The sequence below is a fragment of the Magnolia sinica genome, chromosome 6 (genome assembly GCF_029962835.1).
Source record: "Magnolia sinica isolate HGM2019 chromosome 6, MsV1, whole genome shotgun sequence".
NCBI lineage: Eukaryota > Viridiplantae > Streptophyta > Magnoliopsida > Magnoliales > Magnoliaceae > Magnolia > Magnolia sinica.
The window spans coordinates 90442137-90457423 of NC_080578.1; the positions used below are offsets into that span (position 1 = coordinate 90442137).

At 37.9% G+C, this 15287-nt stretch overlaps 1 protein-coding gene across 6 annotated transcripts in view; it reads right to left on the reverse strand.

Annotated features, from left to right (window-relative positions):
• The window catches only part of LOC131249049 (myosin-9-like), a 67329-nt gene that overhangs the window by 12233 nt on the left and 39809 nt on the right, over positions 1 to 15287 (reverse strand). For 2 of the 6 annotated variants that reach the window (XM_058249613.1, XM_058249612.1), the window contains one exon: positions 11420 to 15225. In XM_058249613.1, the coding sequence (XP_058105596.1) occupies positions 14716 to 15225 (510 nt within the window). In that variant the 3' untranslated portion in view covers positions 11420 to 14715. Of the gene's footprint in view, positions 1 to 41; positions 300 to 739; positions 896 to 986; positions 1158 to 1296; positions 1381 to 1837; positions 1889 to 1983; positions 2099 to 3628; positions 3769 to 11419; positions 15226 to 15287 lie in introns of those variants that run through there. The other 4 variants (XM_058249611.1, XM_058249610.1, XM_058249614.1 and 1 more) reach the window with 4 other exon arrangements.

Sequence of the window (15287 nt, forward strand, 5' to 3'; positions counted from 1 at the left end):
ACAGAATATAAGTCTTAAGAGCATCAAAGGAATGAGAATACCTGGATACACGCCACAAGCAATGGAGAAATTGCATTCTTCAGATTATCCCGGATCATTCCATATAGCTTTTCTACATATGCCGTAAGTTGCTGTTTAAACAGCAAAGCAGGGTATTTGGCTTCAACTTGGCGCAAGCTATCTATTTCACCGACTGGACCTCCATTTATGAAAGCAAGGTCGACGCTTTTAGGGGCTCCCCGGAAACTCTAAATGAAATCATAGAGCCAGATTGAACAAGTATCCTGGAGACTGGCTATCTTCAAAAGTATAAAATTTAATAGAAACATATAAATAACAGTAAATAAAAGGACAAGACATGGTTTGCATTCACCAGTCGCCTCCATTTTCTTAATGGTGGAGATTCATCCACTCTCAATGTGGCAGGCATGCAAATCAATCCAAAACAGTCCAAATTGTGGGGTCCATCATGTATGTAGCATAGCCTGAAAGTTACACTGATAAATACTACCAACTGCCCAATTGGTAGCAACAAATGGAGAACTAAAATTAAATAGGTCTCTGGTCTAAATTCAACATGCAAGACTCAGATGGTTAAGATCATCTGAGCAGTGTGATTTTTGGGCTACTGGATTCTTATACATGGTAAGCAACATGTCCAGTGGATGAGTCACCACCATTTAGAAAATCATGGTGTATACAGACTTGGTCTATCCCTGAACACAAAACTGTTTCTTACTTGAGTCATCCTTCCAAATAGACTGGCTGATGATGGTGGACGGCGTTGTGTAGTTGTGCCAGAAGCGCCACTTGCTTTTAGAGTGCGCTGGAGTAGCAACAACAAAGTGGATGTGTTTGATAGCCAATAGGCCAATATGTCATTGTCCTCTTGAGTCTTCAATGTATAGAGATAGTAGTTCAGAAGGATGGTTACACAAAAAGTAAAAATAAAATGAAACCACAGTATAGAAGATCACTGTACAAACCTCAATGGCATGGCCTATGGCCTGAATAATCCGGTCAAAAACACTCGTGCGTTCAACTTCAAATGATCCCCATTGAAGAAGGCACTTGTAAAGAATGCAGGCAGCAATGGGTTTGCTTCCTGTGAAGCCTAGGTTCTGTGCAATGCATCGAATCAGCAATTCCTGGTTCTCCTGAAAATAGTGATGGCCATTGAATCAGTTAGTAACAGAATCTTTTTTACCCTCAAAAGGCATGAAACATGGATTGTCAGGAAACCACAATGAAATGTACTAAGAGTATGCATGGTGTAAGGCAATCTTAACGGAATACTTGTTGTTTGTCATTGAGAGATTTCTGTGGTTTCGCCTCTACTTCAGAAGGTTCCCTTGGGGTTGTTCCAGCACTTTGTGAATCCTAAGACATTTTCACGGATGATCAACAGACAGTCATTGCCTAAGAATCTAAACATATAGTATTAGATATGAATCCCAGCTAAGGCTACTTATGAGAGTTACCATCTGGATCCTATTCTCCCTACATATGTGCCAATGGTGGCACATGCATGCAAGATCAAGATGTTCATTAGGTGGCCCCACCACATATATTTCACAGCCTGAGAATCATGCCGATCTACACACATAATTAGATATGGACCATTGGTCAATTTTTAATGACTTCCATTTTCTTCATACATGTGTGGCCCACTTGATGAATGGACCAGAATGATTTTTTTGGCCACATAGCATACATGGAGGCATCAACCAGATAAATAACCTGGATTTCATCCACATGGCATGTTTGTGTGTGGGAGGAGAGTAGGATCTTACTGCAGCCACTGCATTTCCTCATGAAGAAGAAAGAATCCACTTACTGTAGTTGTCTTTGTATCTACATTTACAACATGACCACTCTCCGGAGGACTCTGTCAAACAAGAGACACAAGAAACACCGCGTTAAACATTGTACGGCAACAATTGTTAATCGGGGGTCATCAAGAAGATCTTCTGATGTGGGCACCTGAAGAGTTGATTTATGTTGTCCAGAGAGAAACTTATTATTTTGAGCCATGGAAAGAGCCTGCTGACGAAGGACTTTATTTTCCGATTCTAAGTTGGAAAGAGTCTCTTCAAGCCTGATTTTTCAAAGCACAAATAGGACATTGACTATACCAGATGCAATACATAGGAGCAGCATAGACCACTTAAAATATAAAGGTGTGAACTAGTGAACAATGAATCATTTCATTTCTAGATGGTCACACGGAATTTCAAATATCAAGTAATCTTGAAATGGGATGTGCTGATGTCAAGGCTAACAAAAAATGTCACGTAGGAAACCAGGGAAACCAAAAATACTGACTGGTCAATATATCATAGTATTCACAAATATGAAAATAAGTTTGATGCAATAGAAAAAGCAAGTCATCTTCGTAAAAGCATCCTAAACATAAAATAATGGCATGCACTTGGAAGTGAGATTATGTCCTCTACGAACAGGAAAAAGTAGCAAAGTTAGAGGCGGGGGGGCGCATTGTTCCCAATCATGTAGGGAAGCTAATAAGCTAATAGGCCAAGGAGCATTTATCAAAACTCATCTTCAATGCCACTGATGTAGTTTTATGGCTCCGAGATCTTGCAGATGATCAAATTAGAACAATAAAGGGAGCGTGTGACTAAGAAAGGTATAATCATTTGTAAATTTTATGTAACACCAATGCAATAGGATAAAAAATGTAATAGTGAATAAAATACGTGGAAAAAAAAAATCAGCGTGCATCCAGTTTTCCTGTTAGTCTTGTGAACACTGGTGTTCTGCAAAAGAGGTGCTGTTGCACAGAAACCAGCAGAAGATTCTAGGTCCCATTGTTTGGGTAGGAACCTAAGACAATCATTTTACAAATTTTGACCCGAGACGCACCAAACTGATGTTGACTATGTGTTTGATGATGAATTTTCTTTTTCTTTTTCTTTTTTTCCATCATAGGTACACTATTTCAAACAAATTACAAAATATTAACAAAAGAAGCCCTGTTTAAGAGGACTCAATCAGTTCTGATTGAGGATTTTCTTCTTGGCACAAGTGCCAAGTGCCAATTTGGAAACATTTGTGCGAGATCTGGGTTGTTCATTAGGAAAGGCCCATCATTGACATGACCAGGCTAAACGATCAAGCTGGCCCACTCATCAGGTGGGCTGAAAGTGTATGAGAAAATGGATGGTTAGAAAGATATGGTAAAATGGTCCAAAATCTACATTTACAAGCAGCCAGCCAGATGGGTGGCTTGATTTTCAACCAAGGCATGTTCAGTGTGGGTCCTCACTTGATGAATCGCTTGGATCCCACACAAGTGCTGTACCACTGTGCAATGAAGAATTCCCTCAATCTCATACGGATGAGTCTTGTTGTATTCCACTTGCAAAATAGGTTCCACCACTATCAAGGCTTGCTCTTGATTATCTTACCTACTTCACAATCAACCAAAACTTCATTTCTTTAGGATTAATTGCTATAAATGAGTTTATGTCACCACCCAATAGCTCAAGTAGAAAGATATAGATATCACACTTAGAATAATAAATCTAATTTAGACAAATGTGAAGTTTGGTTAGCCACGGATTCACAACAATGTTGGTTTATACTATTCTTATGGGATTATAGATACCTTGTCAAAGATTCTTGAAGTTGACTTATTTTTCCTTCTGCTGCTTCTAACTTTTTGTGTTTCTCTTCACTTGCACATTGTGCTTCAGTAAATTTACTCTTGAAATCATCAGCTCTTTCTGTTTCTGACTGTAACAAGCTCTGTGGAGGCATAAAGTGGTGATCAACAATACAAAGCGAAGATGCCACAAGTCCCATACAACCATGTCAGTAAAGTCATTACTTGCTGAAAAAGGCATCTTTGATAAAGAAAACACATAGTAGGACCCAAGGAAAAAGTTTGAGAACGTGAAATCAACTCGAAATTTGGAAATCTAAATCTACAAAATTGACTTGGCTGACTTTTTGAAAAACAAGTAGGTTGACAAGCTTGATGAAAGGAATATAGATCTAAGTGAGCTCCTAAATTGTTCACAATTAAAGTTCTTGCATATCTCTAATCTTTCGTTCCTGTAAAGATTGGCTACAACCATGCTCCTATTTATTTTAAAAAAAGAAACTACTATGACATTTTTTACATGCATCTTGATCGATATTCTAATGGTTTGCCTTTTTAGTTTTACTTAATAACTTATGTCCATGTAACATGGCTAATTAACCTTAGAAACCTAAGACATCCCCAAAATCCTGCAATGCGAACATTAGGAGTTAACCTGGTGATTTGAGTTCTTGGAAACCTTGGCAAATCTAGAGTCTTTAGAAAGCCCTAATCCAAACACAAGAACCCCAACTCCTCCGAGGTGAAAGATGGTATTAGTAGTGCCTTCCAAATCCTTGATTCTGAAAGTTGCACCATGAGGTAATTGAGCAACACTAGATTTTCAATAGGGGTAGTCTTGGAACTTGGTCATATCCTTTCATTTGCACAACAAAATTTGATCCAGTCATTTTCAAACTTCCTATAATCGTATGAGGAATCCAAAGATTGTTATGGTGAAATTGGTGAGAACATGAAATCCAAACATCTAAAATCCCTAAACACGGAATCTCTGTCCTGCGCTAACGACCTGTTCAAGAGCCTAGAAGAAAGAATCTAAATGACTAAATTACCTGTAAATGGTAAAGAGACCAAAATACCTTGCATAATTTAAACAATGTAATAGTGCAGTACGTCAATCCACATAATCATCATCTGAACTCTACTAATTTAGCCTCCTTGCAAGCAAGGAAACATCTAAGCAAGGGATATAATGCAGCATTACTAACCAACTGACTGAAATTACTGGTACCACATGTGGGAACAGAAAATCCCTCATATAGAAGTTAATATCACATGTATCGTGTGATATATCGCACAGAAACTTTATGAAATGGCATTCTATCATTGATACATACGATAATATCACATGTATCGATGACACGATTTAAAAATCCTACAAATTTCAGGGAAATTAAAAAATTGTTAAAAACCAACAAGCCCCCTTTTCTTCAAAGTTTTTAGGGGAAGCGTGTTGGTGTGCTTTGACAACTCATCAAAACATGATTTTGGTGGAGAAAAGGTTAGATTAAATGTATTGAAATTTGTTTATTTTGTATTCAAAAGAAAATAGCTGCAAATCCATATCTATGTATGGTTTTCATGCATTGACATGGATTTGAGGCAAGAGTTTTCAAATTTGAAGGTGGAAAATGGAATAAATTGGGAAAATCCAAAATTCATCAATTTTCACCTTTCCAAATATAGATAGAGCATGGAAAAATTGTATGTTGATAAGTGTGCTCTGACCTATGGTTTGGGCCCACACATTTATTTTTAAGAAAAACTTTAATTAAAATAATTAAAATTGATTAAAGAATTGCTCCTTTAAAAATATATATTGACCATAATTGGTCAATCTACATATACATTGATGTGTCCAAACCAATCTACAGATCAGGTAATCATTTCTATTTTTTTTCAAAAAATATTGAATAAAATGATTATACATATAGAGTGCCAAAAGGGCATAAATTTGAGAATTATATGTTCTAAATATTGCATCATTTCTGAAAAACAATTGCATTAAATGTAACCATTGTTTCTAAATATCAGTATCTACGAGTGTATCAACCCAGCCAAAAAACAAAATGATATGGACCCCTCATATTAGTATCCGCCTTGTATCGGTCAAAACATTTTTTAAGCAAAAACAATTAATGAAAAGTATAAAATAAAAGGAAAAAAATTGAAATATTCAAGAATCTATCATCTTTTGTGTTTTGAACATGTACTCAACGGTATATTGGACCATTCTTTGGTAAGAATATTGTCTTTTGAGTTAACATGTTTGTAGCCAACCAAATGGACCTTAGTTGAACACAAATCAAGCAAGATTTGGTGAATCACGCCCCGTTACATTAAAATACAACAAGAAGATAAAAACATAGCAATAAGATATTGCTTATGCTTTTTCTTCGAATCCCACTCAAACCTTTTGTTTTGATCCCAAATTGACCTAGAACTAATCTAGAACAACTAAGGTTCCCATATGGTAGGAATTAGAAAGGAGGAAGAAAAATCAGAGAAATTTTGAAAAACAAAAATCAAAATTGGGCCTTTATGGCCGTATCAGTGCTGATATACTCCGTATTAGCCTGTGGTTGACTTATTTTCCACGGGGCTGATACAACCCCATATTGCATATCGCAACAACGCAATACAAATACGATATGTTCATATTGGCCGGATACAAAACATGCTTATTTCAATCCATGGTCACAATCGATAGGCATAGCTACAATTTTTACACAGTATCCATAAATGGGTATATTGGTGCAGTTGGTGGGGATGAGTACTAGAGATATGTTAGAGAGTATACGACATGGCATCATTAACTCATGGTTTATGCACAATAATGTCATCATGTGGAGTAGTAGTATGAGTATCATGGTTGCTCCGGTGGGGATAGTGACAACTTCCACCTACCTCGTAATTCCATGTGGATATAAGACTTGTTGGTTGATTTTGAAAGACATGGAAGCGTAAGGTTCTAAAAAAAAAAATTTCGGATCTTAGAGTTTCTTAATGAATCCGCATGTAGATGCTGTCAAATTCCAAAAGAACATAAATCAAGGGTTGAGATTTTACCAGAGATTCATGCCTTGATCGTTGAAGAAGTCCAATGTTGATCCTCTTAAAAGATATGGAAGAGAGAGTTTCTCATGCTCCCAAAATAAGGGACATGCGCATGTAAGAGCTGTCCACAAGTGGACCACACACACGTACGATGAGAAGAGAGGATGAAGAATCTCTCCCTTCTTTGTTCTTCTTTTTCCTCTCTACACGTCAGCGAGGGGTGGGGGATGGGATTCTATAAAGAGCCAATGTTTCAATGAGATACAACTATTATTGTGTTCCTCACCCCACAAGCATCGGCAAGCCCTACATCATGAAGGCATATAATCTTTTTCATCCATGAACCCAACTTGACCAAATCCTTCCACTCTCAAACTGTAAGGCCTGGTACCCTTCGAACCTCTCTATGCCTGTTCATAAGCCGTTTGGGTATGCTCCATTGGGCTTCGGACTGTGTGCACAAGTACACACCCAAGAGACCCAAAAGCTGACCCGAAACCCACGTTATAGTGACTGCCCCACCACCACAAGCGCAATGGTACCATCTGTGCATCAATGCAATAACCCGTTGGGGCAATACGACATAAAGAACTAAGTAATGCGCATCTACATGAATACCCCATCTTCCAAGCAATACACCCCTCCCCTTACATCATGGTTATTGTATGTCATCAAAATGACATCATGGGTGATGCCACCAAGCCATTTTTATTTTTATTTTCTAGAAACCATTAAGAGTATTAAATACCCCCATTAGCCTTTAAACCTTTGATTAAGGACATTAATCAACTACCTTTTTCAAGAGTCAAAGCATTCATATCACCTTTCCTTAAATTAAGGACGTGAACACCTCACATTTTCTAGAAAATATTAAGGGGAGCTAAACATTCTTTATTAGCCCTAAACCTTGCTTAATTAGCCAAAAGCTAAGATTTGTAAAGTGTCTCTCTCCACCTTTTTTCTAAAGTAAAAAACAATAAAATAAAAAATGAGGCCCTTTTCCTCAAAATAAAGGGAGATGGGCCACCTAAGGAGGCCACTTTTCTAGAAAAGTCACCTCATTAAGGCAACTTTATTAAGGGCCTAATCACCCTAATTAAGTCCCCTAATGAGTCAATGCATTGAGGAGATTGTGCCACCACCCTTCTAGCCCCTTCTCTCTTTAATCACCCTTCTCTCTCTATATAACCCTCAAAGCCTTAAGCTAGGGCTTGGGTAGAATTTCAAGTAGAGAGAGAGAGAGAGAGAGAGAGAGAGAGAGAGTGGAGGTGGCCGATTCATCAAGGCAGTCTTAACCATCTAAAGGATCCTAGTTTTAATCAAGGTGAGTGCACTCCCCCTCTCACATTTCCTTTGCTTGGATTTCCTTGACTTTTTTCTAATTTGAAGTAGGTGTGGGATCAATGGGTGGTGAACCTCACGATGGAGATTAAGAACCGATTGAATCATCCGACGGTCGGATGGAAAGAAAAAACACAAATATCAATTTGATCCCAAATATGTGTGGGACCCACTGACCATCGGCCCCACTTTGATGTTTACAGCCATCTAGCCTATTGAAAAGGTCACAAAGATCTGGATGTAGGGGAACCACAAAATCAGCCCAATCCAGCAGATTGTGGGACCCATTGTGATGTGTATATGCCATATGAACCATTCAAATGGTGGTCCCCACCAGGATATATATATATATATATATATATATATATATATATATATATATATATATATATATATATATATATATATATATATATCAGTAGAAAGGGACGTGATGTCCCTATAGGATCCACCATGAATGTGTTTTATCCACAAGGTCAATATGTTCTTTTAGCCTAGAAAGGAGTGGGCCTCACCATGTTAGTGGGACCCACCCACTGGGCAAGGCCCTTGTAAATGAAGCCCAACTTGATCTTAGGAGGGCCACGCCATAGGAAATAGTGAGGTTGAACGTCCACTGTTGAAACCTTCCTTGCCCCACCTTGATGTATATATTATGCATCCACTCCGTCCATTTGGTGGGGCCCTTTGTGGCCCACCGTATTGCATGGGTTTTATCCACCTCGTTCATCGATGGGCCACCCTGAAAAATGACACATATCCAAAACTCATGTGAACCACATCACTGGAAATATTGTTGATTGAATGGCCACCATTGAAACTTCTTAGGGCCACTAGACTGTCCAAACCATTCAAATTGTGGGGTCACTATGGACCCCACCTTGATGTATGTGTTGTATACCCTAGTTGTCCATCTATTTTGATAGCTCATGCAATGTATGAGCCCAAAGTGCAGCAAACCCAAATCTAAAGTGGACCGCACCACAGGAAACAATGTTGATTCAACGCCTACCATTAAAAGCTTTCGGGCCCATTGAAGACCCCACCTTGATGAATATGTGGTATATCCATGTTGTTCTTCTATGTACCCCAACTGTGATTTATGTGTTTATCCATGCCGACCATATGTTGGGCCAGCATGTGGGCCCAACAACATAGGGTCACCTTGATGTATGTGTTTTCCATGTCGTCCGCCTGTTTTGCCAAAGGTTGGGCCCATCTACCGTGAGACCTACCATAATTTATACACTCTATCCACGCTAGCCACTAAGGACTCCCACTTGATGTGCATCGTATACCCCTATGCCATGCACCTATTTGACCAACACAATCTTAAAATGGGCCCAAGACTTGTAGTAAAACGTAAGCTTGGTCGGGTCCACTTGGGTAACATATTGGGTCAATCGTTGAACCCACTTTGTGGTATTTATGGGGTCAATTTAGGACCCGCTTAATGTATAAAATAGGGCCTTAGTAAGCCCACACAAATGTGTGACAAAGATGGCAACAGAAAAAAGCCCATGAATGAGTCAATTGTGGTACATGTGACAATCTTTAAAATATTCCCAAGTGGTATGTGTGGAGACTATTAAATCAACCCATTTATATTGGGCCTAGGATTGGGCTAAAGCTGCTAAAGGATAGTTGCCTTGCAATGAATGATGTGTGACTGTGAATGGATGAGAATGTTAATGGTAAATTGTGATTGTGATGATAGATGTGGATGATGGATAATAAGAGATGATAATTACAAATTAATAGAGGTATGTGATGAGATGCCTTGATTATCGTGATTCTATATCCTAGTATGCTAATCCAATGACATAGACATGTTGATCATACTTGTGCATGAATCGTAAGGTGTGGCACACTGTGTGGTATTGATCATGGCATAATCACATGCATACATACGATATGAATCACTTACGAACACGAAATGGGCCATCAAACCATGATCACTTGATAGCCAATGATGGCGTATACCGGTCTACATGACCATGGATTATGCATGGACACGATTAGCTGAGGGGCTACTTGGTTATGAGTAATCTTATGAGCATGCACCATAAGTGCATGGTACATTTAGTTATTCATGCATACTCTTAGCATTCATTTGGATATGGACATTTTGGTGAGATATGGAGGTATAGATTTGGGCACCATGGTTGTATTCGTAGTTGCATGGGATGGATATCATAGATATGATCATGGTTTATGGCTTGGATACCCCAGATGTATACGAGGTTAAGGAGCACCGGAAATGTGAAAATAGTTGAGGAGGGAAGGGCCTCATGGGTTGAAAGTCCCTAAACCCCGATGGTACCTAGAGATACCTCATTATCAGGTCAAGTGGATAATATGGGTCATGGTGTGTTTGACTCCCACTACGAAGGTCGAGTAAGAAGAGGTGTGTCCAACTTGCTTTAGGGCTGAGGTGTGAACAGGGACTGGTTTGACCCATTGAGGAGGTGAAGTGCGAATGGGGTCCGATATTAGCATGCCGAGTGGGTTTGATATATCCTCATCGACGTGGCAGGTATGCGAGGTCTTGCTCATATTATTGGATGTGTGGGTATGGCCCTAGTGATTTCTAAAGATGATATGACTAGATTTAGGCATTGGAAGCCGTGCAGATGCAACTACAGTTGTGGATTTCCGTGTGATTGGTTGTTTGCTTCAACATAAGAGGCCGGGTAGTGATATAGTGGTACTGGAAGCATTAGTTATAAGATTCGGAGCATGATCATGATGCACATGCATTGCATTGCATTACATTGGCATCAACATCATCACACTTTACCCCTAGATTATTCACATGCACGAGACGTTGCATGCATTCCGTCATACATGACTCCTCCATGGAAAAATTATATTATTTGCCAGCATGTTGGACACATCGCACACACTAATGCGCTCAATGGGCTTTTTAATTTAAAGCCCATTCATTCCTTTTATAATATTTTCTGGACAATGCCAGAAACAGGAGTAGCGGATGAGACCTGTTGTGTGATTCTGGACACTACACTTTTGATATATTTTGATGAACATGTACTCTTGTGGAACCATTGTTCAAAGTATCCCTGATATTATCCATTTTTTCAGCTTGAAGATACCGATAACATTGGTGGCGATATCAATAACATTGGTAGTATTAAAAAATCCATGTACGACAGTGATGTATCGCTAAGAATCGGCAATGTATTAATATCTCCAATATTTTCGACTGCATAAATTTCAAGTGTCGCTTGTATTGCCAATGTATCGATATCGCCAATGTATTGCAAATATTTTTGACTATGTAAATTTCAAGAGTTGCTTGTATCGCCAGTGTATTAGTGATATTTCGGTAATATAGACAATGTATCGATATGGCAAAAAATCTTATTATTAAAAAAGAAAATCCATTTAAATTTTTTTATGGGCACATGGTTGTATGCAATGTTCAATTTGTCAACAATAATAGCAATAATATCGCAATATTATCAATATCACAACATGAGAAATATCGACACCACAATCTGTTGTTTCCATTCCAGTTATTGACAATTTCTCGGCAAAATATCGTGTTGTCAATATTTTGAAATATTGGTGATTGTTTGGATGATTAAATGGATAAATGGGATGGTTGGATTGATTTCTTATGACAACACATGCTTTTAGTCCCCCTTTAAATGAAAACTTATTATATGTAAATTCTTTTTGCAATTTTGTATCCCTAAATATGCAAATGTCTATTTTAGCATCTCCAGAAGCTTCACTGAAAAATTCCACCATTTTCCCATGTTTCCTCAATGTTTTCCCACATTTCCGATTATTGGCGATATTATCAGTGATATCAAAATTGTTTCCATATCCCTGGCTAGCGAAACATGTAGCGATGTCAATACTTTGAACACGGTGTAAAACAGATGTACAGTATATATATATTGTATAGTGGAAGCTAGTTATTTTGCTTATGATGGAAATACCAATCTTTATGCTTGATATCTATTAGTGACAAAAAAAAAAAAAAAAACACAAAATTTACAAGTTATACGCCAAACTTGGAACTCGGTGTATGGGTGTCGGGTACCAGATTCAGGGTGCGACATAGACTATCCTAGCCCCATAAATCCCATGCAAACCTAAGATATGGATAAACAATCTCACCATTGGTTGGTCCAAGCATCAAGATTAGTCCAAACACTTGATAGATAGCCCAATCATCAAGATTTGTCCACAATATGCATACCAAGCAAATATGTGGACCACATATGGGATCATGTTAGCTTAAACTACATTCTAATGCATGCGTCCAAACACATGTACATCAGTCACTAATGTAACCTCGAGCCAAAGTGTATAACACTATGACCCCATGGAGCTCCGACACGATCTCAGGTTTTATATATTAGTCCAAGATAATTCAAGATCAAGTCAATCATATTCAGACATGATGGGCCTCTTGAATTTGAGACTTGATTCAATCCACCAATGCAAGTATCTAGTTGGGCCTAGGCATAAGAATCTGCAAACATAATGAACACTCACACACCCTATGAGGTAGTGCAAAGGCACAAGATGATTGATGGTGGAGACTGTCCATCCCAACTCGTTAATGGTTCTCATCACACAACACGACCATGAAACATGATCACAGGCCCAAACCCACTTAAGTGAGCAAGGAAGTTCAGGTTACTAGAGAACCATCGCCACACAACTCTCCCTTGGCTATGATAGTCATTATGTCCACTCTCATATTCCCCAATGAAATAGAGGAAACACCCTTTAGTAACCAATAAAGTATCCACATGTAGTTGCAGTCAGTGTTCAAATTATATCCGATATTATTGAAATATCTTTGATATTATCTTTATCTGTAGCTTAGCGATACCGATAACACTGGTAGCGATGTCGATAACGTTGGTAGTATCAGAAATTCCAAGGATTAGAAATGTATCACTAAATATCGCCAACGTATCAATATCGCTAATTTAATCGTCAATATTTTTAACTATGTAAATTCTAGGTGTCGCTTGTATTGCCAGTGCATCAATATCGCCAATGTATCACCAATATTTTCGACTATGTAAATTCTAGGTAATGTTTGTATCATAAGTGTATTAATGATATTTCAATAATATCGCCAACATATTGATATCAAAATTTTGTTGGCACATTGTTGTATGTAGTGTTCAATTTGTCATTAATAATATTGATAATATCTCGATATTATCAATATCGCAACATGCGAGATATTGAGACCACAATCTTTCGTTTCCTTTCCAATCATTGATGATTTCTTGGTGAAATATCATGTGTTGCAATATTGATGGATGTTTGGATGGAAGGTTGGATGGTTAAATAGGCCAGAGGGGATGGTTAGACTGATTTCTTACAACAACACATGCTTTTAAGGCTCCATTAAATGGAACTTGTTATGTATGCATTCTTTTTGTAATTATTTATTTATTTATTTATTTTCATTTCTAAATAAGCAAATGTGTACATTTTAACATCTATTGAAGTTTCGCTAAAAATTCCACCATTTTTCCTATGTTTCCCCGCATTTCCAGTTATCAACGATATTATCGACGATATCGATATTGTTTTTGTATTCCTGACCAGCGAAACTTGTAACAATATCAATACTTCTAACACTGTTGTAGTGACACACACAATTAATGAGGCAAAACAAATGCTTCCATATATTTATAAACAAGGTTTAATAAAGAACATTGACTTTCTAGGGCACACAACACTAACAAGTTTGATATATATATATATATATATATATATGATTCTTTTAGTTTTCTTTTGCAATGTTTTAAGTGTGTAATCATGTTTCTTTTAACATTTATTTTAATTTCATTGAAAAATCCCATCATTTTCCCAATATTTTCCTAATGATTCCTGCAAATCCCAATACATTTATGATATGTGCAATACTGAAACGTTTCTGTATCCCAAGGGTGTAAGACATGATCCAATACCGATATCTAAAACATTGGTTTTCAAGAAGGGAGTGGATGCTAAAGATAAAAACCAATTTCAATGCACTCTTCACATGCATCCCTGAGAGATAAAACAAAAGAGGAAACAATAGAGGCGTATAAGCGTAAGTATTTAAGTTTTCCTCAAAAGCATTTATTTTATACCATACATGCACACAAAACATCATCACTATCCAAACTATGCGAATTTAGCCTCCTTTGATAATGCTACCAAGGATAATGCAATGCTTACTAACATGAAATAGTGTTTGCTAACACGACAAGTAAACGTGAGAAATTTAAAAAAAAATAAAAAAAATAAAAAAGAGAAGAAGAAGAAGAAGTAAACATGAGGCATCTATTAAGATAAAATTAACCAAGTTAAAGATGAGGCAACAATGAAGATTGAAATCAAAGTACAATATCTACAGGGCATTCCCCTAAAGATGTCATAAAACAAAAAATGAAGGATCAATTGACCCTTTGTCCTTTATAAGATGGTGTAGTCATTGTCAATAAAGTTTCTTTAGGAGTAACTATAGCCTCAACCCCAAGAGTAATGTAAGTTCCAACCTCCTCAATAGCCTTATCTTCCTCAAAAATCGTTGCAACAACACTAACTCGACCTATACCACCTACAAGAACAACACTTCATCATTTGTAGTTGCCATGACTACCCTAATTTGATCACCATTAGTAACAACAATACCATTCTCCAAGCTATGTTGTAGTGGCTCGACGATCCACCTCATCAATAGGAAGACTGACATGGGCGTCAGGGGTATCATTGTTGTCGATTGCGCAAACGGTCGAAGGAATTGGGTGTTTGAGCATTAAAGGAGCAATTGAGCTTTGAGGAAGCTTCCTTCTAAAACGCTTAGTACCCTGCTTAACACCCAAATGGTAGCTTAATTCAACCCCATTATCACTCCCGGGTTGGTAAACCGGCTCACCACTGAAAGAGAATGAGACGTCAGCTGTGATTGCGTCACACAAGCACTTATAAGCCTCGAGATCTCTCTCTTGTTGGGAGACAATAGATTGGAGGGCTTGGATTTGAATTTGAAGTGCCATCATCTCTTGCGAGCATTGTAACTTCGTCTCCATATGAGCTCTCTCAACCTCTTTGACAACAGTCCGCTCTGCAAGAAGAGTTTGAAAGCGTAGCTCTGCGATATCCCAGGGCAATCCAAGGTCAGTGGAAGCCCGAAGTCGCAAGATCTCAGTTTCCTGAAAAGGAAAGAACCTACAAATGATCAAAATCATAGAAGAGATGGCACTGGGAATTTAGC